This window comes from Pelmatolapia mariae, linkage group LG6 (assembly GCF_036321145.2).
Source record: "Pelmatolapia mariae isolate MD_Pm_ZW linkage group LG6, Pm_UMD_F_2, whole genome shotgun sequence".
Taxonomy (NCBI): domain Eukaryota; kingdom Metazoa; phylum Chordata; class Actinopteri; order Cichliformes; family Cichlidae; genus Pelmatolapia; species Pelmatolapia mariae.
Genome location: NC_086232.1, coordinates 21550085 through 21577126, shown reverse-complemented (window position 1 = coordinate 21577126; position 27042 = coordinate 21550085). Strand labels below are relative to the sequence as shown.

The window sequence follows — 27042 nt, the reverse complement described above, 5'->3', positions numbered from 1 at the left end:
TGTCAGAAGTGGGATTTGAACCCACGCCTCCAGGGGGAGACTGCGGCCTAAACGCAGCACCTTAGACCTGTTGGCCATCCTGACTAGGAAAAGAAGGGTGCACTTAATTTTTCACAGGACTACATACAGTCTTGTGAGAACTTTCTTTTTCACAGCTATATTTGAAAGCCCTTTTAGGTGGGTTTTAATAGCAAAGGTGAGCTGGATATAGTGTCTTCAAGCTTATCTTACTTGTCTAATTATATCTAATAAAAGCAACAGTAGTTGAGGTGGGTAGGGCTTGTGAAAAGGTAAATTACAATTGGACCCGGAGAGTCCTCAGCTACTGTCGTTATGGTAAATGGTAAATGGCCTGTATTTGTATAGCGCTTTACTAGTCCCTAAGGACCTAAAGGAGGCTTTACACAACCAGTCATCCACCCATTCACACACACATTCACACACTATTATTACACTGTTGCCTATTAATGATCAACCTGGATGGTGAATTAAGTCTCCCAATGCTAATAAATGTGCTAATAAATAAAATACAGCTTTTATAAAGGCCGACTTACATAAGTAAGAAAACTTGCTTTTCAAAATGTTCTGCACTGAATGCCCTGAGACTCAGTAGCAAATGCTCGTTTGAACTCAAAGTAGACCTTGAAGTCTGACCAAAGAAAAGTTACACTACAGCAATAAAGCTGCTAGTAAAGATTGCACTCTGATTGGTCTTTTGCGCCCTGGTCACTGCTTCCTGGTGGTGCTGGAGGTAATGAGTCACTCTGTAGTGTTCATGCAAGTTGCTTGTTGCTGGGAAATGGCTCAAGATCATAAAAGGCAGTTGTAGCCAGCTGACTGGCTCCCCTCTTCATTGAGTTCCTGTGCATGCTCCAAGTTACCCATGAATGAAAAGCCACTTTCTTCCTCTTCTCTGGTGCGTGGCTACGCAGGAGAGTGAAAGGGAGGTGGGAAAGCAACGGACAATACAGTAACCCAGCGCTGGCCTGACACACAATGTGAGGTCTCTGTGCCCTGGTGGACCAACACACAGAGAGGCCTTTCTCGTGATCCAACTGCTTCTCCAATCCCACGCCAGCATTTCTGTGCACTTTAATTACGCAGCAAGCACATGCATATTCACGTGCTAATCACGTCACCTCAGCAGAGACACCCTGTAAAGTAATTAAGACAGCAGAGGAACATGTGATCAAAGTGGATCAGCACAAAGAAAGGACATTAATTGTCTGGCGCTTATATAATACTGTCAGTCAGAGCAGGCTGATTGTTCTGTGTTGGTATGTCCTGCTGTGACCAAAGGGTTTCCTGCTGTGTCCTTCAATGAGCTAAAATAGCAAAACAATGATCTCATCAGCACTTGTATTCAAGAAAGTGTGCAACATAATGTACATTTACCTCAACTGCTGTTTATTAAACTACAAATTATTTGCACTTTGCATTTATGGCTATACTGTAAGTTTTATGCAAAGAACCTACATTTTGATAATGCTGGAAGATGCTGTACAGACAAATTAAGCAAAGGCTACTTAGTATATTACATAGGAACATATGTATGCATGATACACACAGGGCATCCTTCCATATAATATTCCACTAGACTGATTTTCTTGCACAGGATGCTACTTTCAGTAAAGTTAGAGGACAATTCAGTGAGATGCTTCTATTCTCCTTTCATATAATAGAATATAAAGTACCTTACTTTATAGCTTAATGGTAAAACAGCTCATCATTGGTGTAGCATCTGTTAAGGTGCTGCTTTTGAAGTTATTTGTGCCTTTGTGATCAGTGCCTTACAGTGTAAGGATTTTTACAACAAATTAACCATTTAAAAACTTGGGCACCCATGAAACTTAAGACATACGTATGATCATTCTTCACTGTAACATAGAAATATATTAAAATGATATAAATAAAAATTGAAGCACCAGTTTTGAAGTTTTGTTTGCCTCAATGTACAATAATTAGCCCCAGAGAATACATTAAAGTCTGTAGGAACAGAAGTGAACTTTTACTGCATCCCTCTGTCCAAGATGTTTGCTACATGACTGAAATAAACTAACCGTTAGATTTGCACATGCTCAAAAAACCCTGCTGGAACCCCAACACACGGCAGCACAGAAAGGCTTGTTCAGCAGAAAAAGCAGAGCAGTGTTGTGGCTGATACTTGATCTTTTATTGGATTTTATTTTCTGGGCACGCACCCAGTTAGAAAAACAAAGACAAAATGTTTTGTTAGCTTGATATTCTGCAGGATGATTTGTCAAGCTCCCAAAAACAGACAGCATAAAGTTGCAACACTTTGCCCTGAAATTTAATAGTACCATTTATATGCAAAGCCTCTTAAATTGAAGGCATTCACACAGTGGAGCTCTTGAAGCTTTCTGCTTCACAAGTTTCTGAAGACTCAGCTGAGTTGCAGTGCTTTGTGGGAATATAGCTTTGATGGCATAAGCTGCATCATTCCAGTAGACTTCTAGTGGAAGAAATTGTTGCACAAGTTTTAATTTTTTAAAACTTCGGGGGGGGGGGGGGGGGGGGGTCTCTTATCAACACAGGGTAAAAATATATATACCTATAATCCTATCTGCAAATATATCCATACATCCCCATTATTATTTGTTTTAATGTCCCTCAGCAAGTTGCACCTCAACCAGATGCTTCCTAAAGGCATCAATGAGATTCTGGTATAATCTTGACCGGATATTTGAACACGCTTCTTGACAGAATTTGTAAAGTTTCATTAAACTTGGTTGGCACAAACTCAGTCCTTAAGCATAGTCCACAAATTTTCAGTATTTTCAGGTCGGCACTTTGGGAAGGCCATTCCAGAAGTTTGACGTTAGCCTGCTTTATCTTTCAAAAAGCAGTTTTGATTTTTTTGGGGGGATCATTTTGACCATCTAACTGTTGATTTCTTTTTTCATTATTCAATCCAATTTATGCGATAACCCAGTACCACTGGCAGCCCCAGAGCATGATGCTACCACCACCGTGCTTGACAGTTGGTACAGTGTTCTTAGGTTTGAAAGTCTCACCTTTACGCCACCAAGCATTTCTCTTGTCATTGTGCCCACATAGTTTAACCTTTATATCATCTGACCATTAAACCTTTCTCCAGAAGGCATTTGGCTTGTCCATGTGGACAACTCCGATTTTCAGTTGAGCTTGAAGATGTCGACTTTGGAGCAGGGGCTTCATTTTTGGGGCAGCTCTTGGTGGTTCCTGGGTCGTTCCTAACTCATGCCTCTCAGGTGTCAGTCCGTTAGTACAATAACTATTACTTATGTACATTTTTTGGAATCTGCAGTTGTTTAGAAATGGCTCCAAAAGACCTGAATTATAAATCTACACTTCTCCTTCTTAGATCTTCACTGAGTTCCTTGGACTTTCCCATTGCTCTGAGTATTGGTCAATCCAATGAGTGCTAGCACAAAAATTATTTTTATGCTATGAAAGAAAAATACCAATTTCTACTAGTCAATCATGATCACCAATTAAATAAATAGGCCTTGACCTGGTTTAAAGATACTGTAAAACCTTCATCAGCACTTATTTAAAGATTTAAGTCAGTGTATGCTTACACAATAACATTCATGCCCATGATGAGTGCACATATATTTCCTTTATTACTTCACACTGTGACTGGTGAGCTATACAGAGTTTTCTGAACTCTAACAGTTAAAGAGCGCACAGATCATATACTCACACATTTAACACAGAACATTGTTTGAAATATGTGAACAACAGCAGAGTTTTACAATTTTACAATTTTAGGTGTACAAGAGGGAGCACACACAAACAGTTTTGTCATTGCTGCTTCAATGTAAACCTTCAGTGAAAGGCTAGGCTGGGGTTGGGTGGTTTCTGGCATGATTCAGTCATTTCAGTTCTTCAGAAAAAGGAAATACCTAAAAGAAACTAAGCCAGGACTGTTGGAGGTGTGTGCTGATAATTTTGTATTTGTTCCAAAAAGCATCTAAACTGAAGGTTTCAAGGTGAGATTCAGGGAACAAAGTAAAGTAAAGCCTTAAACCTGAACAGGAAAGAGCAAGTAAGCCAATTTAATGATTAGCGCACAACTCCAGTCAGACCAATTACGCTTTAACCAAACTGTCATTGTTTCACTGGCACAAACAATATTGCTGGAAACATTTCTGAGTCTGTGTAATCCATTTCAGACTTGGTAACTTGGAACATTGATAAGAGAAATACCCCGCTGTCATGCACAGAAAAGCAGTTTCCTTTTTTTCAGCAGCATGATCATGCTTTATAGTTTATCTATTGAGGTTCTACTGAGCCATTTACTAATGGTGATTTACACACAGCAATTAGTCATGTGGTGTTAAACTACGTCAGATTTATTTACTAACATATTTTTGAATTATATCTCCACTTGTTTCAATAATGTCCTAAGAGTCAGCTGATATTTTTTTGGACTGGGACAATGTGCCTGAAAGACTAAATCAGCAGATTATGAATAATCTGCTGATTATTCAAAAGATTCAAACTTCCGTCTTTCGACTAAGCACCGAAAAAGCACAGCACAGGAAGGGTGGCAACGTGCAAGATCAACGTCTACAATTATCAGCCAGAGCACAAACGCCGAAGACATCCGAGAGGTGCACAACTGAATCATCAGGATAACTTCCTGTTGACTTATGGGTTTGGACTTGTGGACAAAACAGCTAGGGGTGGTCTAGAAGTTAAACTAAGGGTCAATCCATTAAACAAACAGCTCCCGCTTCCCATGGAATTTCCTCCTCCACATGAAACAAGTCCACTGCAGGGACATTGATTTATATACTGTGTCTTGTCATGGAGAAGACAGTCTCCACAGTGTTTAACAGATGTCTGTAAAACTCTCTCGTACCTCTCTCTTCTCCCCCTCGTGTACGTACTGATAACAATTTGAGCCAAATTTTGGATTTATCACTCCATAACAAGTGTTTCTACTGATTTTCCACCAGGTTCTAGTGTAATTTGGTATACCTCAGCCTTTTCTCCCTGTTTCCTGTCCTTAAGAATGGCTTCTTGACAGCCAACCTTCCACTGAGACCATTTCTGATGAGGCTTCAGTGAACAGTAAATGGATCATCTGAAGGTTTAGATGCATCATCCAGGTCGTGTGTCAGGTCTTTGTTTGGATTTTTCCTATTTCTGAAGGACAGGACTTTCAGATACTGTTCATCTGCTGTATATAATTTTCTAGGCCTGCCACTTCTTCTTTTGTCCTGCACTTGTCCAGTTTCCTCAAATGTTTTTGAGGTCACGCTGTACACCACACTGAGATATGCCAAATTTTGGCTATAGCTTATATTTCCACATCACTCTGAGTGATACAAATACTTACTGACCTTGTATTGATTATTGACAAATACTACCCTGCTGCCCTTCAGTTCCTAAATTCTTTTTGATCTCATCATTGTTTTATCACTGATTCAATATTTCACCTCCCTACAAACAAGAAGAACTGGTCACTCTGTGGTATTTAAACCTCTGATATCCTTTAGTATTTACTCGTGGTAACTACAGTAAACTTCCCAGTTGTTATATAAACTTTGATTTTCTTTATGCAACTCAAACCCTGACCAAACTGGTTTTAGGTTCATTAAGATGCTGTAGACTCGACTCAACCTGTGGGCATTGTGTAGATTTTTTAAAGCTTGCTTTACATTAACCCCTTAACTGTGTTAAATCTGTTTGTTGTTTGATGTTTTTTTCTTATTTTTAATGTTTTGCATGCTCCTATTCACACCTTAAGAGGGAGTGCAAAGGAAAAATTATGTTAAAGGGTAATGATGCACCTCTACTCTGCAATTGTTTGCTTTGACTATTTTTATGACCAGTTTTTTGTACACCACACATTATTGTGTACTTAATGATCCTGGTCCTATCAAAACAAATTAATCTATTTTAATTATAAAACCATGCTGGATAAACACCCTATTTATCTGTCTAATCTCCTATCATGTACCAACAGATGTTATAATTCACCCTCCTTAATAGCCACTTACCCTGGATTTACTCAGAACTATACAACATCTTTTTGTTTGCACACAGGTCAGGCAATAATCTTTAAAACACACACACACATGGTGCAAAATCTCAAATAAATTTTAAACTGCTATTCCTACTCTGGATTGTTCATTATGTACAATGAATCCAGCCCTGTGAAAAATATACAATATATTAAAAATAAAAAAAACAAAATTTTAAAATTTACAATATACATCAACTCTTCCAAAAGCATGCTTTCTGGCTATAACTGACAAAAGTATGGTTGGTACAAAAAACCGCACATCATCAGCAGAACGCCATAGCCTTAATGATAGATGGTGGTAGTAGCATCATGCTTTGGGGCTCTTTTTGGCAGCTTCACTCGAGGTGGAGAAAGTTATGAACAATTACAGATAACAGTAAATTTTTACACTGAACCTTCAGGCCTGGTTCAACTAAAGGCCCAGACCTAAATACAAATTGAAAATTTGTACTGATGCTCTCAGTATTTTATTACATGGACGGCACATGTCAGAGGCAAGATATAGGAAAATTAGTCTCAATAAAATCATCCATCAAAGCCTCATCAGCCAAGCTGTGACAAAAACTACAAAAAATAAAGTAATTTTTTATGAGTTAAAACTTACTACAACAGCCTGGTTATATTGATGGGCACATCCTTAAACTAATACTGTTGAAGTACTATTTCATTTTAACAGAGCATTCAGACTGTCTTCATTTAGCCACACTTGCCCACTCTCCCGTGTTAAAAGCGCTCCAGATCTGTCAGACTGTGAGGGCATCTCCTGTGCACAGCCCTCTTCTCACAACCTCACAGATATTTCTACTGGATCCAGGTCTTGGTTTTAGCCTTGTTCTGGTGAAGCCATTCTTTTCATGATTTGAAAGCATGCTTTGGATTGTTGTGCTGAAAGTCATTCAGCATCCTTTATGTAAGACTTCCCTCTTTACGAATAACTTTTTTAAAATTGCAGTTCAGCCAACATTTAAAAGATTTAGATAAAAAAAAAATCACACGTAACACAGGTCATCAGACACGTGGCGAAAGAAATCACATGTAACACAGCTGACACGAGATAGACAATTGATCAGACACATGTGGATAAAAGAAACCTTTAAGATAAAGACATTTTATTTTCTGTCTGGTTTTTTTTTTTACAAACATTAAGCTCTTGCCTCAGAAACAGCATCTGGCACTGCTTCTCATCTCCCTCACATATATATATATATATATATATATAGTATAGTATAGTATAGTAAACACAGCAACATTTTATCGCTATTTTATCAATATTCCTAAATTTTAAAAAAAAGTAGTAAATAAAACTTGCAGATTTTTGCTAAATTTCAAAAACGTAACTTTTTTTTTTAAAGTACCACTGCTATGGTAGCTGTGTGGTGGCCTATGTCACTGTGTTCAGTCTCATGCCCCTCCAAAGTGCAACAAACTTGGTGCTCTGACCCCCATGAAGTTAACTCATATGTTTATGACAAAATTTCATCAACAGCAAAATGCAACAAATCCTGGTGTATAACACCAATACCAATTTTGGCTCAAAATTTTCTCTGTCAGATTTGGATAGCCATCGGTTGTAACAGCTACCCATTTGTCCCTGTCTGTTCAAGCATGCAGTTATCTCCAGGAACCTTTCAGTGAGTGCATTGGTGCCAACGCCATAATCTCAAACTCATTTGTTAACCCACATATAAATATGAGTAACTAAGCTGTGTCGAGGGCACCATAACCAAAGGGCTGGATGTGACCCAGGGGCCGTGCAAAGCCCAGGTCTGATTATGTGACTCTGGGGCAAACTGTTCGAGTTTTCTTAAAAACATGTTCATCATGTTTTAATGATTATTTTCGCTGTTACACCATATTTTCTCCACTTGTTGACGACTGTCTTCACTATCTCACACAGTATACTGTATCTAATGCCTTAGAATATCATTTGCACCCTTCTCCTGACTGATACCATATCTTTCAGCAATGCTTTGTAAGCTCTTTGTAAGATGCAACCAAGTAAAGTCAGAAAAGTCTTAGGACAGCTGATCTTTGACTTTAATCAGCCAAACTGGTGGCAGGTGTGTTCTGACTACTATTTAACATGAATTTGAATCTGATTGTTTATTTTGAACACAGTCATATCCTGACGGTATCGATAGATAGATATTGGTGTCTTTTTTTACATCACAAAAAACTTCCATTTTAACAGGGTTGTGCAGATCCTGATGACTGAAATCATACACTATCCATCAGATGCATGTAAGTAAAATGTATTTATATAGCTCTCTTTAAGACAAGAAACCAATCACAACGTGCTTTACGGAGGTCTTAGTAAAAAAAGACGACTACTACACGGTCAAAAATAACACACATGAACCAAGTAAAATAACACAGAACACAACATTACCCGAACGTCTGTCTGAATAGATGAGCATGTGTGTGGGGCTGTTTGTACAGCCCACAGCACAGGCGGAGCGGAGCGGAGGGCAGGTCTGTCGTCATCGCTCCTGCTGTATTATTAATGAGGAGGCAGCGGCCACGGAAAAACTGGCTCCTTCTGGTTTCCAGGCATAAATACAAAGCGCAGCCGGTCTGAGGGAAAAACGGCACAAAGGAAAACGGAGCACTCTGAGGTTTTACAGCTAAAGACCAAGAGAGTCAGGTAACCAGCTCTTCTACTAAAGGGAAAAACTGACATATTTAACAGGTTATTATTCAGCAGCGGGACGGTAAAGAGGACCGCCGTGATTCTAATTGTTAACGTAAGGGGGGGAAAGAGGCTCTGTTATCTGTGGAAACACTGTGACAGCTCAGGGGGTCCTGAAGGCAACCGTACACACAAAACGTCACCCACTTGTTTGTGTTGAGAAAACATGAACGGGCATGCTGCCTGTGTTTAAGCTCGCCGGTGGACGAGCACATCAGATGTTATTTGATGTATCGCAGGTCTTTCTCTCTCTCTCTCTCTCTCTCTCTCTCTCTCTCTCTCTCTCTCTCTCTGTGTGTGTGTGTGTGTGTGTGTGTGTGTGTGTGTGTGTGTGTGTGTGTGTGTGTGTGTGTGTGTGACGGGACAAAGTGCTCAGGCTGGAATAAGGTGGGTTTCTGCTTTTTGCTTTGAGGTGCCTTCAGGTGTTGTATGTTTGTTGTTATTCTCACCATCACGTGTTGTCTTTCACAGATAATTAGTTAAAGTAACGCAGTAACGGAGTTTGCTTTGTTTCAAACTGCTGCCACTTTGGCATCACAGCTGAGCTATACGTGGCAGGGGGAGGCTTGTACTCCAGCTGATCCAAGCAGGATATCCACCAGGGAATCAAACAGTCTGATTTCCACTGATTTTTACCTTCTATCTGCTCTGCTGCTTTTCTAATGATGTTTGAACTCGTTGTCTTCATTTTATCGGATTTTTTTTTAGACCTAACTAATTAATTTTATTCTTAATCATTTACTTATTGATCAGTTCTATTTTATCAGATTCTCACTTTCTCGTACTCCCCTTCTTTAAAAAAAAATTATCAATGAATCCATGAAAATGATTTAATAAATAAAGTTGTCCTTGCAGGTAAAAATGTTATATGTAGGTCAAGGGGATTTTTACATCTCGGCAACCCCAAAAACAAAACCTGTTGTTAACCTCTGTCGTGATTTCCTACAAATATAGCTTAAAATACCTTTAATTGGTTTTCTCACTTTATATGTTTTCTGATTTGTGAATTTTATGCTCTGACTCTATCAGTGGTGATTTGTGGTGGTAATTTGTATACCCTCATTGTGCATCTCTAATTGATTTCATTAATTATTGGATGCAGCAGCATCTTAGGGCACGGCTCTCATCTTTATCTGCATTTGGAGAAGAACAGTGTGGTGTATAAAGGGGCACGTCGGTGGAGTGTTTATGTCTTTGTGAGCGGGGTGCCTCCGGTCCTTCCTCCCAGCTTGGGAAATGCAGAGCTGGGAGAGAAGTGTGGAATGTCTGGCCTTTGGCAACACCCCCACCCGACTACCCTGCATTTTTTTTTTCCTCCATCTTTTTTCATGTAAGGATGTAGAAATGTCCATTTCCATGCTACTACTCGCATGGGACCAAAAGAGGAAATGCAGATGTGAGTGTGGACACAGCTGGAAAGGGCTGTGTTCACAATTAAAGCAGAGAGGAAAGCAGTAAAGATGAGAGCCACGAATGAGCTCAGACTCAGTGATTTAAGACATTCCAGCCCAAGACTCGCCCTGCAACTTGACAAGTCCACCAGCACGCACACTGTACTGTAGATTGCTATTTCTAGGTCAATGGTAGCCCTACCCCCTCCCCTCCCCGTCTATTCTCCTCACTCCACCCCACCCTTAGCCGTCTATCTACCCAAGGCCAAGCCACACATTAATCTGCTCTAGTGGTGTAAAGCCTGGTGCGGTGACATGTGGCGAGTGTATTACCCGGCCATAGAATTACATGCTACCACGGAGAGATGCGCAATCTGTCAGTTCAGTGTGTGTGTGTGTGTGTGGGTGTGTGATTAAATGCTTTCCATCAATTAGATCCATCATCCGTTCAGGTGAATTTTAACAGTGAAATAGGATTTATTTTGTAGGTCAAGCCAGATTTCATCAGAGTTATTCTAGATGGGTATGTTGCACTTATGTTTCAGCGCAAAGAAGAAAATGAACCTGACATGATTTCCAACATGGCCTAAACCTGGTTTGGGATCTTGTTTTAGGCACAAGTTCACCCACATCTGAGTGTCTTAGTCCGAGTGTGTGGAGAAGCGGGGAGGGGGGAGACAAAGCCTGTAAAATCCCAGTTCTGGAATATAGAGGGAAGATAGAAAGCATTTCTGAAAAATTAACAACTGGGACTGTCACAATGTTGTCATATACAACATTGGAAAGTGCTGACACAAGGTCAGCGTGTTAGTGTGCGTCTCCTCCAAAGTGGTGGTCAGAGAAGCTGAGGCATTTATCATAATGTAAACAGTAAGTACAAGTCACACATCATGAAGGTGGGTCTTTATTGGCTGCTGGAGATGATTCACGTAGTTACTTGTGTTTTCTGTGGACTGTGTCTGAGGAAACGCTTGCGTAATTCATCCGTAGAAACCAGTTTAACATCATACACATTTGTATTATGTGAAATAAAGAATTTAGCTTAAAAGGTTTTGCACATACATACATTTGATCAGAGGCAATGGGCTGCAGGGTATAAACCAAAAGGTACCCAACTGATAGCTCACCAGCATCCTTTTCTCTTTTCTGTTGTTGTCATTGTGTTTTGCATTTTTCTGTTTTGTTTTTTGCCACAAATCAGTTTCCTGTGTGATGTTCAAACTTAACAGCTGCAGAATTAAAAAATCAAAATCACATAATGCCACAAAAACACATTTGTACACCACATTCTTAAACAAACTGCCTTTGAAGCAGCAGAGCAAAGAGACATGGTAGTTCCCGACTGGGTTTTAAAAAAAAAAACAAAAAAACAAAAAAAAGCATTTTTGAGTCCTTCATGAATATATTATTGTTCCAGAAATACGTACAGCAGACTAACACCAACCTCTTTTAAAGCCTGTGAATGAGTCCATTCATGTTGATGCTGAATTCATATTTCAATTTTAGATTCTGGGAATGTAACTGATGATTGGTGTCGTTGTTAAAACTGTTTTCTTGTTGTTGTTTTTTCTGTGTGCAGAGAGTAAATGGAACATTTCTCAGCTCAAAGCATTCATGGCTGGGATTAGTTTCAGAGAAAAAGGCAAAACTGAAACTCGGCCTCATTTAATACTTACAAAGATGCGATTCAGTGTTTTAATTGGTAGCTTGTTCACAAGTGCTAATGCAGAATGGAGTCAGTCGAGCGCTGTGCATGGATTAACCACTTAATATTCTTATATGTTAGTAATAATACAGTTTGAGAAAATCAATAGATTATGTTTTCATGGATACACAATATTGTTCCAATTTACAGACTGTATAGAAAATATAGACATAGCTTCTTGGTCTGAAAAGTAAAACCAATGTAAAGGTGCCTCAAACCTGCACTCTTTCCAGTTCCCAGTATTGGGGGACTCCTCTTGTTGTAAAAAAGAAGTCAGATTGGGAATTGTGACTGTGACAATCATGTGATTTCAAAACACGTGAAACTCCCAAATCCTGTTTTTCTAACAGTATGTATTTTGATTGTTACCAGTGAACGACTGCAGAATTAAAGCACTTTGAAATCAGATGTTTCTTTTTGATACACCCTGTACTTTTCTAATTGCTTTATTGTCTCTAGCATCTCAAAGGACAAAAAAGAAGCATAAGCGTTATGGCGAGCTTATCTTGTCATTTACAAGTCGCTGCCATAAGCTTGTGGGGTGTATCTCAGTTTGCTATGCCAATCACACCCAGTTTCAAAAAAAAAAACCCCAGATAGCAGCGGGCAAAAGCTCAGCTTCTAGGCAGGACGATGTCAGTGGGTGATGTCATGGCGGCCGCATCCGTCTTTATATACAGTTTATAGTCTAAATCTGTCAATTCCAGCAAAACAAACATCATCCACGGGGGGGGGAGGAAAATAAGAAGAAAATTATTTTATTCACAGTGTTGCTCCATGATTTGAAACATTGCTGAAAAAAGAACCCCTCAAACATAGTAAATGTTGGAAGAAGCCCCTGTTTTACGAATCCAGGAAGTCTGACCTGTATTCACGAGGAGGATCATGAAGTCAGGCCACATGTCATGTACTGACGGGCAGATTTGAGGGTTTAACCCACATCTGTTTCAGCAGTCGGATACGAGCGTTTCTCGTACAGATGTTCTGTCAAAGCTTGTGGTTTCCTCTCTGACAGCCTTTTTGTTCTTTGTCCTTTGATCAGCTGGTCTTGCAACTGCACTATCACTGCTCACAACTTTCCTACAACACAGTTCCTCAGACTTCAAAATCAAGTCAAAGTTTAATATCTGTGCAGAGGCCTATTGCGTGTCACAGTTATGTCTATTTGCGGTCTGCAGAGTGCGTGTACGTCTTTCAGCTGGGTGGCCTCAAGCTAAGGGAAACTCGATGTCTATTTTCTAAACAGTATATTATGTACTGAACTCTCTCCGGTGTTGCTGTGGTAACAAAGCAGGGAGTTTTTGTGTGTGTTTGTGTCTGCGTGTGTGTGTGTGTGTGTGTGTGTGTGTGTGTGTTGGCAGGATATGGGTTACCTCAGAAGACATTATACTGATGCTTGTACAAGTCAGGAGTAGGAAAACAGACCTAAACGTTATCATATAATGGCGATAACTTTTGACTGATATATCTCCCATAAGGAACTACAGTGTTAGTGCGTAGTGACGTTCAGGAATGTCCTCTGTGCTGTTTCCCACACTCATCCGCAGCTGTCCATACATCGATAGCGAACAGCCTTGTGTGGCTGAACAACAAGGTCGTCTGTGTGTTATGTCTTCACAGTCATGGTGTCTCTGAGCAGTTTCAGTTAAATTAGAGGGACTCTGACAAGAAATGAGCAAGGGTTTGCTTTTGTGCCTTTGTATAGTCTATTCTCTGATGGAAATAACAGGGTTGTCTCATCGCTTCTAATTTGGCCTTGTGCTTAATAATAAACAGACACACTATGGGAAGGCAGAACATTAGCCGCATGGCATGGGGGGGGCTAAATTAAGTTAATCACAGGTATAAACACAGCTGTAAATGTTGGTTATATTCACAGGAATGCCAATAAGCAGGACTTACCAGTTGTAAAATAGGTTGTGTGTTTTGATTTGGGGGTTTTTTGAGGAGGGGTGGCTTTATTTTTGTGTTAAAACAAGCACATACTTAGACCAACAAGCAGAGCACCAAAGAGGCCCAGATTTGACTCTGGTTTGAGGTGCACTGGTCAAAAGGTTCTGGTTTGGTTGGGTAGTGTGAATAAATCATCGTCTTGTGTATGCTACATTTGCTGAACAAGATCATTTTATTACCTTATTTTCACCACGTCCTTGTTATTCTTGTTATTCTGTAGGTGAAACTGGTGAGAAAGTATTTAAATTCCATTCTTTTTATATTTATCATCAATTCCTCTCCAAGGTAACTGCCTTTAACAAACCCTGCCACTTTTTTCTGTCATCATCCTGAGGGCGGTGAAGTCATGCCCAGGCAATACGTTTGTCAGGCAGCCAACAGCACAGATGTGCAGGGCACACCTGTAAATGTTTTGGGTTTCGAAAAGTCCTCAAACTGAAATCATCACCATGGATAGTCGCCTCAGGCTCTAAAAACAGAGTTTTGGAAGCTAAGAGTTTGACAAACTTAAAGCTGATCTTTCTTGATGTAGAACCTCTGAGCAAATTGGCACTTTACGAACACGCACAGATATACACATGTTGTGTTGTTGTTACACTTGTTTTACATGTACATAGCAAATTTGAGTTAAATAGCTTTAGACTTTATTGTCCTCTTGGGTAGTTTTACTCTAAAGGTTCCAGTATAAAGTAAAAAAATGCACTCTCAGTAGTTTCCCCAACCTCTCCTGTACATATAAACTCCACATTATGTAGTTTTGCTGAGTTTTACATGTGTATTTGTCACCTTCCTGTCAGTGTCATCATTTGTAACTTGGTTTTTGCTCTTTGCTCTGTCCCCAGCCTTCATTGCAGAGGAGTTTGGACGGCATGCAAAGTTGTGAAATTTCCTCAGACAGCACTGATGATCCTCTTAGTAGCGGCCTACGTATTCATCGGCAGCCTCGAATAGTAGTGATTGGAGCTGGCTTGGCTGGCCTGGCCGCAACTAAGATCCTACTGAAAAACGGCTTCACTGATGTCTCTGTCCTAGAGGCATCGGACCACATCGGCGGGAGAGTTCAGAGCGTTCAGCACGGTGGGAGGATTTTTCTGTCTTAACCCAAAAATTAGCATCACACACTAATTGGGTTAACGGGTAGAATGAACATCTCCAGTTGATTAAATCATGAAGTTCTACGTCAAGTTATATTATACGATGAGGCAAAGTCTCTAGAAAACCATTGTGCCTTACTGCCAATCATTTGAATGGATCGTGGACGAGGTTCACTGGTTAAGTCGTTTGGAAAGCTTCTCTGTTTTGATTTTGTTTGGTTAGTAAGAAGTCACATTACCCACACAAGTGTGATTAAGAGTCTAAGCTGGCTGTTAAAGATATTGGAAAACAGCAATTTATCAGCCCCGAGAGTGTGGTTGAATCAACTTTATCCACTCAAGACAACATTAGAAAGCTGGCTGTTTATCAGCATGAGCAACTAAATTAGCATTAGCTAATAGATCATTACAAACTGTTTTAATATATGAAAATTGCTACATGTTGCACTTTTAAATGGATTTCAGTTTTATCTGTTAACTAAAATATGAGGGCATCTAGCTTAACTTCACATAAACGGTGAATAAAATAGTTGGGCGTAGCCACCATCTCGTCACTCACACGTAAATGAAGTCCTGTTATGGTGAGCTGAGCATTTTCGCTGCTGCCGTCTTATTGTTCACTAAATGCACATAGTCCTGACCCAAGCAGGCATTTAGAATGAAAATAATTTACAAAATGTTTTATTTGATGTAATCTGAAACTAGTAACTGAGCCAATAGCCAAACAGCCCCTGTAGTCACGGGGCTGTTTGCTCAAAGGTTCTTCCCTGATGACCGTATAAATGCCATAAGGCACTTCAGCACTGACTTCACCTGTCATACCTGGAAGCTACGTCCATCTTTATGGATGAAGCCCAAAAGATTAAAAAAAATTGATGAATGAATAAAACACAAAAACTTGCAAAATGGTTTCTGTAGGTAGCTAGCTACTAGCTTTAGGAAGCCACTTCACTTCACTGTTAAACAAAATGTGCTAATTAGGTAAACTGACCTAGCCATGTGAGTCTTAGTTTTAACTTGCAGCGTCTTATTGATCTTATTTTAAACATACAGGCCTGCATAAGGCCCCTTATGAACCCAATAACTGTACAGAAAAAGTTTTGAATTTTATGCCAGAAAGACTAAGTTAACAATTTTGCCCTATTTAGGTAAAAAAAATTTCCAGGTAACAGTTTAAAATCTGCTAAGGTTTTCCCAAGAAGGCAATATTTGACATATGGTCAGTTTTTAACTTTGATTGGTTAGTTTCAGTTAAACTGTGCTGTTAATCAGTCATACAGTCGCACAATCAGGATTTCCTGAATATGCCAAAAACCGCACTTCCTCAAATGCATTTCTACATATTTTAGTGACGTTGTTGTGATTATCTTACAAAATCAACTGAACTGTGAGTCTTAGGCAAGAAAAATTTAGCCTTCCACCAATGTTCCCTCTAATTTTTCATGTGTCTGAGCGAACACACAAACTCCCTGAGCGATCCCTTGGACCACTGTGAGCAACATCAGACGTGTGCACTGTGGTCACGCCAGCATCTAATCCATCCAAGTTACATGGTTTATTAAAATAATCAAATTACAGCATTTACATTTATGTTAGACTACTTTTAATTAACTGCTTTAGCCCACTTACAATGAAAATGTAAAAGAATCTTGTTCATGACCTGTGTAGTATGTTAACACTATTGGAAGTAAAAATAACTTGAATTCCAATTTTAAAAACACAACTTTCTTTCTTTCTTTCTTTTTTTCATAAAGCTCTGACTTGTATTATGAGTCTGTGGTCTGGGAGAGAGTCCTGTAACTCTCTGTCTGCAAAATACAGGATACAATGACCAATGTTGGGCAATTAATTATATAGTTACTTCTTCAAAAAAGTAACTCAGTTTGGCAAACAACAAAGTTTTTTGCAGCTTTTTTTAATGCAGCCAATGCAATTAAAATTTCAAACTATTTACAGAACAATCAGCTGTTCTGCATCAGATTTGATGCCACACAAATTATTTGTGCCACTCCAAAAAATAATTTCTGTCCACTATGAGATAAAGGAGAACAACAGCCTGATACCTGCAGGCCTGACAACAGGAGATGTATCACTCCTGTAACACCTGTAACATTCAGCAGTCGCCTCATTGTTCTGACACACACAGCAAAACTATTGACTACACTACACACTAACTACACAAGATTTGCGCTAAACGTCGCAAATCTCTCACATCTCAAAACACCACCGTCACTCCTAAAACTTCCCCCCGTGTCTTAACAACTAGATGCCACATTGCCATATCATTTTTTGATTGGTCGACATGGTACTTTTTTCGACCAATAGGAAAGGTTGGGGGTTGGTTTTGTTTTTGCTCACAGGCGGAGAGTGCTTTTGAGCGTTTTCCTTATAAAACGCCGTTTTTACCGTTTCTTCCCGCAGTAAATATAAACAACGATAGCATTCAGGATGAAAACCAAACATTGCATATGTTTTTTTTTATCATAACTCTGGTTTTACGTGGCCTATCAACACAATTTAAAAACTGGTATAAAGTCCACACTTTTTTCCGTCAATTGTTCCGTCTGTCCTGCTCACATCTCCAATGGTTGTACACGTTGTCATTAACGTGGCTTCACTCCACATCAGCCACGCCGCTTTGCTCGCTAAAACACCGGTGTCGGCACATAAGGACGTTGTCATAGCCTGTCAACCACGTTGATGGGCTGCGTATATACGAATGTGAATCGCATCATTGGCTGGACTATGGGATAAGGTGGCATCGTTCTAAACACATACAGGAGCAGCCAGTGACTTACTGACTAACACTGCAAAACAGAATTGTTAACGTATTTATTTTAATTTCAATTCAGGTTAGATTTTTTTTGTGCGCAACACAGATTTTCTGTGCGCAGAGACCATGCCAGCAGTGCGCAATTGCGCACGTGCGCAGCTTAGAGGGAACATTGCCTTCCACTGATTTCCACCATGATAAATTCTTCTAACTGGCAAGAACAAACGAGCGGTTAATAAAGAGAGCCTGGCTCTGTGCGCATAAAAGGAGCCACATGTAAAAAACATGCATGCATTCGGTTACACGTAAGTCTATATGTTAGGTGCTGTGTTAGTTGTGTGTTATGTAAATGCATGTTTGTGTGCTTGAGTGCATGTGGTTACGTCTGTCGTTTTATCAAAAAGTGAACACATACAGTGGGTTTGATGCTGTAATCCTCAGAAAAGAAAATTCATGGTATTCCACTGGGGCTTTAGCTTTGGTATTTTAATTGAGTTGACCTACTTTTGAACTCTATAATTACCCAAAACTCCAGAGTGATTGTGCTTGAGCCAAGAAGACCGTATATACTGCATCACTCAGGGGCACTTAGGAGACCCTGTGTTCAAAGAAAGCCACTTTTTTTCTTTAAATTAATCGCTATTGATTTTTCTGTACTGCAGGAAAAGCAACTTTGGAGCTTGGCGCTACCTGGATCCATGGTGCCAATGGGAACCCAGTATACCACCTGGCGGAGGACAACGGGCTGCTTGAACACACCACAGATGGGGAGAGGAGCGTGGGACGCATCAGCCTGTACACCAAGAACGGTGTGGCTCACTACCAGACCAATGTCGGGAAGAGGATCCCCAAGGACCTGGTGGAAGAGTTCAGTGACCTGTACAATGAGGTGAGGGGACACATGTGCACACAATTGGATGCACACATCAGCATGCAAAAATGGAAGTGTACACGAACGGAGATGCTCGCTGTTCAACCTGCATAACAACTCAATATGCAAGTGAAATTTTGCCACATATTGTCGGCAGTAGCCAGATTATATAAGGTCAGCGGTAACCATTAAAAAAACTCACTGTGCAGGCTCACTTTGTTCTAGCTGTAATCCATGATTTTAAATCCAGAATATGTTAGGCTGGATTAATAAGAATGTGGATTAAGTGATGCACAAGAGCAACACATTTGTGCAGACATGGAAAAACAGGCTGGAACAGCTTCAATAAATTATTGTAGTTAGCAAGGTGATTTTACTGTATGCTGTCAGGTGCTGGAGAATTAAGAGTTTTTCAGTCTTGGCAGCAAGTCTTCTCACGCTCATTACTTTTTCTTTTTCTTTTTTTTACTGTTGTGTAAGTTGTTGTTTAAGTAGGTCACATCTGGAAAAGCACTTACAGAGAGAAGGTATAGCAGCACACACACATTTTTCTTTTCGGCATCTGTGCAGTGACGAATCTGAATTTTACAGCTTTGCAGATATGAGCAGAAAAAAGAGCTTTACATTATTTTTAAACCTGAAGATTTGTGGTGAATTGTCCTCTTACAGTGAAATGAGTCTATGCTGTTCAAATCACTCCAGTTTTCCGGCTCTTGTGAATGTAGTGCATGCTTTGATGCACATATTGCACAAGCTCTCTTGGTATTTGTGATGCGTATAAAAAATTGGTTTGACTTGGGGGCTGCAAAGTTGCACAGGATCACTTCCCTTTTACCACACTGTGTACTGTGATATCATCCAGCCCAGGCTGAGGAGTGATGTGGACAGGGGTGACCACTCTGTCACCCTTAATAATGATTATGGTCCGTGTCATATGAAGGTTACTTCTTATGCTCTGTGCTGGGTTTATCCTTGAGGTTCAGCATTGGTTACTGTCCAATGAGGGACAAAAGGACCCCCTGATGATCCTCTACCTAATCACATGAGCCAAGGTGTGAAAACGGGTGTGGTTCAGTGATTGTTCCTTGAGCGAAACAGTAGTTTGTAACAGTCAGCAAATTGAATAGCTCAGCATTGTGCACATGCTGATTTAAAACAGAGCTGGGAGAGAGATTAGAGCTACGAGAATGACCAACACACATGCACACAAGCAAGAAACCATCAGGCACAAGGGGAATTTGGGGGTTGGGAAGACGAGGTAGAGTCAGGAAGTCAGTTGGAACCATTTGTACTTAGGCCCAAGCGTAACATCCAACCTGAAATATCTAAACTCCAGTACATGGGCTGCATTCGGAAAGTCAGGGATTCATTAACTGGAAGTTGAGACAACAGCTTTGCGCTGTTATGTTTTGACTCAATACATGTTGATGCATAACTGATGTTGTCCTTACTGGCTGTTCTTTCTAGGAAATGGTTTATAATCAACATTGTGGAAGCACATTTTGTCAGCACAGCAGCATTTCTTCATAGTGTCCTTTACCACTGTCTTTGTTCTGCTTTTTACCGGCCTGTAATGTGTTGTGACTTGTTCTGTCTGTAGTGTTTCGCCATGATGCCAGTGTTTAGTCCTGCAAGTAAAGAAATCTGCCCTGGACTGAAATAAACTGGTTTCTTTTAGTTCCTCATTTCACAATGCCCTGCTTTCTTTACATCGTTCCTTGCCTTTTGCCCTCGTTTAGGTGTACGAGCTGACTCAGGAGTTCTTCAAGAACGGGAAACCCGTCTGTGCTGAGAGCCAGAACAGCGTTGGCGTTTTTACACGAGACGTGGTCCGCAAGAAGATCATGTTGGATCCTGATGACTCTGAGAGCACCAAGAAACTCAAACTGTCCATGCTACAGCAGTACCTCAAGGTGTGCGTTGTTTCATTTGAAGACAAACATTTGTAAATTTGGAGTCCTAGAAAATAACTGATACTCATGAACCCTGAAGCTTTGGTTTTTTTCCTTATCACTGCCTATAATCCATGTAGCTATCAATGGACAAATAAATATAATAAATTAAAAAAAAAAAAAAGGAGCAGTGAGCGGCGTAAATACAACTTGCAGATAAATAAAAACAATCTTGCTAACATACGTCATTTACATGGGAATGGGGCATCTGTCTGGTATGATTGCCATAGCAACCCTAATCTTTCATTCATAAAGTAGGCTAACATTGCTGTGGTTAGCATTTAGCATGGGCTAGCTGCCTGTAATTCACTTTAATCAGTTAAATTGTGGTGACAAGTCACAGCAATGATCACATTTTCCAGTTTAATGTGAGCCTGCATAGTCCACCTCTCAGGATACTGCTTAGTGATCACCCTGGATTGTTTTAATTGGGGTTAGCGATTCATTTTCCTAGAGACTACATGAGAATCTGGGACTGTTACTTTAAGCTGCTGCCTTTAACAGTCGCATCGCAGTAGCAGATCCTCTGCCTCCATCTTCCTCTTTCGTTACCATCCTCTTCTGTCACCAATTAGCTCATAAAGGGATGAAGTCAATAACATGGCATAACAGTCCTAGTTTGTCATGTGGCCCCTAGGGAAATTTACTTGACCACAACTGGTAAATAGATCTTGATTGACTGTCGCCTCACATAGTAGTTGAAAACATTAATTTTCTATCAACCCTGCAAGTAGTACAAGCAAAGCTATGCTAACCTAGCTCATTAGTGGCCTAGGTACATCCTCATAGAACTGAAGTTATAGCCTGTATAACTTTATATTTCAAAGTGAATATAAAGTGAGTGCATGTGGGGAAACGCAGCAGGGAAGCAAACATTAGGTAACTGCTGCCATGCTGGTTCACCAGCTAATGAGCCAGAAGCAGGTGTAGCTGTCCTCTAAGTAAACCCTGTGTATTCCCAGTATGTTTAAACTAGTTAATTCATGCTGATTTGTTGAGTGCAGTAGCTGCAGAGATGACTTGCTGACACGCAGTAAATACTTTAATGGCTGCAGAGGTTTGATTTTGAATGTTAGCATTGCTACTTTAGTGACACCTGATCCTCTATGTTGATGTTGTATCATGTTTCAGGTGGAAAGTTGCGAAAGCAGTTCTCCCAGTATGGACGAGGTGTCCCTGAGTGAGTTTGGTGAGTGGACGGAGATCCCCGGGGCACATTATGTCATCCCTGAAGGTTTTATGAAGATCATGGAGCTCCTGGCCCAGGACATCCCCTCCCACACCATCTGCCTTCGCAAGCCGGTGCGCTGCATCCACTGGAACTACTCAGCCCAGCATCAGGAGGTGATCACTAAGAGCAGCGACGACAACCACAATGAAAACAACCACAGCAGCCAGCCTGTGATGCGGGGTCACCCTGTCGGCGTGGAGTGCGAGGATGAGGAGTGGATCATGGCCGACCACGTGATCGTGACGACCTCTCTGGGCGTGCTGAAGCAAAACCACGAAGCCATGTTCTCGCCCTCTCTTCCCGAGGACAAGGTCCTCGCCATCGAGAAGTTGGGCATCAGCACCACCGACAAGATATTCTTGGAGTTTGAGGAGCCCTTCTGGAGCCCCGAGTGTAACAGCATCCAATTTGTGTGGGAGGACGAGGCCCAACTGGAGCAGCTGGCCTACCCCGAGGAGCTGTGGTACAAAAAAATCTGCAGCTTTGATGTCCTCTATCCACCTGAGCGCTACGGCTACATGCTGAGCGGCTGGATCTGTGGGCAGGAGGCGCTGTACATGGAGCGCTGCGATGACGAAACGGTGGCCGAGACCTGCACTGAGCTGCTGAGGCGCTTTACAGGTGAGGGCATGCAGACGCAGATGTATAGAGCTTGGACAGTTTTACGCTCATAACAAGATGTGCTATTCTTATGACTTTTTAAAACTGTATTTAAAATAGGATCTAGTTTAACTAACAAAGAACTATTGAGGACAAATAAGAGATGTCTACTGTTATAATCTTCACTTCTGTGGCAAAGAACCAGGCAAATTCAGCTTTAACCTCCTTCTTTAATTCTAGTGAAGCCTTCACTAAGAATCAGTAATCTAAAACTAACACGGTTCATTTGAAAGGTTCAGTCTGAGGCTGTGAGTTCAGTGACTCATTTGTACTATGATTAAGGTTGGGTCATTGTACTTCATAGAAAGGAAATGATGTCACCTTTCAGCTGTGATGTAAGCACCTTTTTTTTTCTGCAAAGAAAGGCTGAGAGATAATACCGCTGAATGACTTAGGTGCCTTCTTTGTGTTCGGTGAACAGCAGCTTACCAGTCCCGTGTCACCGCTCAGAGACCTGATGTTGCACAAGGCAGAGAGTCATTTATTGTCACTGGGATTTTTAGCCATCCCTGCTTTTCTACATACACAAACAATCCAGTACTTGCTGCTACCAGTTACATGACGCACGTCACATCTTGCGCAACTGGGGAAAAAACAGAAGACTGACTAACTGCTTCAAGGTGACTGCAAGCTAAAATGTAACACGCACTGCTGTTTGGCAACTTGCATAAGGTAAGAAGTGCAGAGAGGAAAGGTCTCGGATTATATTCTACCTCAGAAGTAGGTCACAGAGACACTTACTGTCACTTCATGATAAGGTCAGTGGACTGTAATTTGCACAGAGAAGCCAAACACATACAGTCACTCCTCATTTAGGTCAGCGTGGTTTAATCCCTTCAGCTGTTTGCTTAATTGCATCACTCACTGGTGCCTCTCTGCTCGCACACAGTCACAAGTTGATCGGTGCTGGCAGATTAAACATCCAAGTATAAAAGCTAGTCCAGGTTAGCTGCTGGTCTTTCATATAATTTTACCATTTTAGAGGTATCTGAAAAACATCTCAACAACTTGGATTTGCTTTAAAATTGTTGTACAGACATTTCTTTCATTTACACCTGATGATGATGATGGCTCATGAAATGTCAACCATCAGTTATCATTCTCTGCTTTTGTTGTTTTAGGGATGGTTTTTAAATCTTAGCATCCTAACCCACTGACATGGTAGCTCCTAAACATGTTGGATCTGCCACATTGAGAGCTGAGAGGGATAATAAGAGCTGCTATTATCGACTTGCTGACTGTCATTGTCTTTTTATCTCAGCTGACTCCCTTGTCTTTCCACCCTTTCGTCCATCTCCAGGGAACCCCGACATTCCAAAGCCCCGGCGCATCCTGCGCTCCTCATGGGGCAGCAACCCGTACATCCGAGGCTCCTACTCCTTCACCAGAGTCGGATCCAGTGGTGCGGACTGTGAAAAGCTGGCCATGCCACTACCTTATGCCAATAGCACCAAGGCTCCAGTAAGAACTGCTTACATTACAGTTGCTAGATGTTTAGTTGCATTTATTGATTAGTAAACATCCTTTTTTTTAATACACTACACAAACTCTTTGAGTAGAGCAGTGCCATGTAAGTGCCAGTCTATTGACCATTTTACCACTTTTATCCATATACTGTATGTTGACTTTACACTTTTTCTTTATAATTATTTCCACATTAAAGTTCCCTTTCTAGAAAATGTTTTACTGATTATTTTATAGTTTTAAGTAAAAAATTAAAGATTTCAAAGCTGAACTGTTCTGAGTGTAGAAGTTTGGGATGGCAGTGTTTTTGCCCTCATGGTTTGTTTACAACCTTCGGCCACACTCAGAGATCATGTGCCCAGTGTGGCAGCGTCATCACATACATGTCAGAGCCCAGCTCGTGCAGAGCGAATACAGCTGGTGTCAGGAGGGTCCGAAGTGCCGATTCCACGCCAAAAGTCTAGACCATGAAACTCGATGCATTCTGGGTGAAAGGGAGAAGGGGCTAGGAGTGTGGGGGTGGAGGTTCCGTGCGTTCACTTGACACTGCTGAAGGAACGGCATGACCCCCTTCTGCTGAAGTGTACAACCCTGTCAAAGTGAAATCCCGAGCCCTCAGGAAAGTTTCTGTAGCCTCCTACATGTGGAGCACTAACAAGGGAGTGAAATAGGAGCGAGTGCCTCAGGAAAAACAAAAAAAACCAACATGATGACATTGATGGATCGTGATTGAATCTCATTTTTGTTCCCTCTCTGGTTTCCTCTCCTCCCCTCTTTGCTCAGCCCTTACAGGTCCTGTTTGCTGGAGAGGCCACCCACAGAAAATACTATTCCACTACCCATGGTGCTTTGCTATCAGGGCAGAGAGAGGCCACTCGCCTGATGGAGATTTACCAGGACTTGAACAGCGCAGAAACCACGAAGCCTAATATATAAAAATAAATGAACCTCTGACTAGTGAAAAAAATACAAACCTGTTGAGTTGAAGCTTTTTATCCTGATGATTAAGTTATACTTAAAAGCATAGCTTGGGCATTATTACACTTGTAACAAATGACTTTTGTTTCTATTGTACTGTAGATTTGAATCATGCTAAATTTTTATTTGAGATGTACTGTTCAGAAGTTGCCAATGGTGCTGTCATTTCATTTCTTTATCATTCTTTTTTTAATCAGTAATTTAATGTTTATAATAACAGCATCTGTAATTTAACTTGTTTTTGTAAGTGCCTTCTGTACGTAATGCTATGTTATTTCGAAAATAATGAAAATACTAAACAAAAAAAATTGAAGGTTTTAACAAAATAAAAGTTTTATCATCATTTAAAACTGTTTTGTTTTGTTTTCTTGATTCATTAAATTTATTAAACACACCAGTGGATGTGCAGATGCTCTCATTATTTTGAGTGAGAGGGAGCACAAAGTGGTGCACGTGGAAAGAAGAGGAAAAAGGCTCCAAAGTGACAGATGGTGTTAGAACAGGCCTCAGCCCAGTCTCCACTTCTGTTGGACAACACTGTCAATCCTCTTAATCAGAGACTGAAAAGACAAGGGAAGGTTTCAATTGGCAACAAATGAAAACAGGTTTTAAATTCTGTGTTTACGCCCCACCGAGCATCATTTTCCACAGTCAGGTGGTCGTGTGAAAACAAGCCCTCTTTAACTACAAACCCTCACCGGCTGGTTTGTTAATGCACCTGTTCAGCTGCTTGTTAACACACAAATCTAACCAGCTAATCGCATGGCAGCAACTGAATGATTCAGGCATGGTAGGTCTGAATCTGTCGCGATTGTTGGTGCCAAATAGGCAAGTCTGAGTATTTTAGAAACTGATGAGCAGCTAGAATTTTACTCAAAAACTTAAGGGAATTACTTAAAAAACATTTTTAAGTATTACAAAAAATGGTCTGAAAAAGAGAAAATGTCCAGTGAGAGGCATTTCTGAGGAAAAGTGCCTTATTAATGTAAGAGGAGAATGGCCAGCAGTCTGGCCATTCTCCTCTTACATTGCTGGCCACTCTCCTCCCTCCTCCTGAGGGGTAATATTAACTCAAATAACTACTGGTTAGAACTGAGGTATGCAGCAGAGCATCTCAAGATGCGCCACAAGCAGCAGAAGACCAATTCACACATGCTGACCAAAACTGGATATTAAAAGACTGAGAAAATGTTGTCTGGTTTGATGAGTCTCAATTTTCTTGGCACACTTTGGGCCCTTTAGCACCAGATAACCATCATTTAAAAAATGAACTCACCCGAAACCTTGGCTGATTGTGACCTACACCCGTTTTCACACCTTGGCTCGTGTGATTAGGTAGAGGATCATTACGGGGTCCATTGTCCCTCTTGGGGGGACACTCCCACAGAGCTTAAATCTGGGACTCTCCACCATTTGACCCTAGAACTGAAGAAGCTTCTCAGATGAGAGGTGAAACGTCTTCAAGCTACTTAAAGAAATGGCCTGTATTTGTATAGCACTTTACTTAGTCCCTAAGGACCCCAAAGCACTTTACACTACATTTAGTCATTCACACACTGGTGATGGCAAGCTACATTGTAGCCACAGCTGCCCTGGGGCGCACTGACAGAGGCGAGGCTGCCAGACACTGGCGCCACCGGGCCCTCTGACCACCACCAGTAGGCAAGGGGTGAAGTGTCTTGCCCAAGGACACAACAACTGAGGCTGTCCGAGCCGGGGCTCGAACCAGCAACCTTCAGATTACAAGACGAACTGCCAACTCTTGAGCCACGATCGCCCTGTGGATCAAGAAGTCCAGATGCTTTTCTTTCCAAGTTCCTTAGACCATCATTTGAACACCACAGACTACCTTCATATTGTTGCTGCTCATGTCCATCCCTTTATGACCACAGTGCACGTATCTACTGATAGTTGCTTCCAGCAGGATAACACACCATGTCACAAAGCCATGAAGAATAAAGGCAGTTGTGAAGATAAAGGAGGTCCGACCTATTTCTAGCAAGGTATAGTTGATGAAGTTGCCTGTGACTGTAGAAATGTGATGTGTCAGCTACAAAAGTTTCATCACATCAGGAGAGCTAAAATGCCAAAATTTTTCTTTTTTTTAAAAATGTTTTTTAACATTTAGGCTATTTTTCATTAGGGGAAAGAGTAAGTGGCCTGAAACGTAGTAGCTTTTTTCCAACACTGAATATGGGAAGCTTTAAGGGGAAAAGTTCACAACACTGACTTTCACCAATT

General features: G+C 40.9%; 1 protein-coding gene and 1 non-coding gene across 2 annotated transcripts; one reads left to right on the top strand and one right to left on the bottom strand.

Moving 5' to 3' along the window:
• On the bottom strand, positions 1-84 carry trnal-uag (transfer RNA leucine (anticodon UAG)). The gene has a single exon. It is a non-coding gene; the product is annotated as a tRNA-Leu (tRNA).
• Positions 85-8568: 8484 nt separating this feature from the next.
• Positions 8569-25121, top strand: smox (spermine oxidase). Its single transcript, XM_063476180.1, has 7 exons — positions 8569-8684; positions 14621-14855; positions 18308-18534; positions 20256-20429; positions 21600-22320; positions 23660-23820; positions 24607-25121. Exons 2-7 carry the CDS (start codon positions 14648-14650, stop codon positions 24757-24759), a joined length of 1644 nt encoding a protein of 547 aa, XP_063332250.1. The 5' UTR covers positions 8569-8684; positions 14621-14647; the 3' UTR covers positions 24760-25121.
• Positions 25122-27042: the final 1921 nt, after the last annotated feature.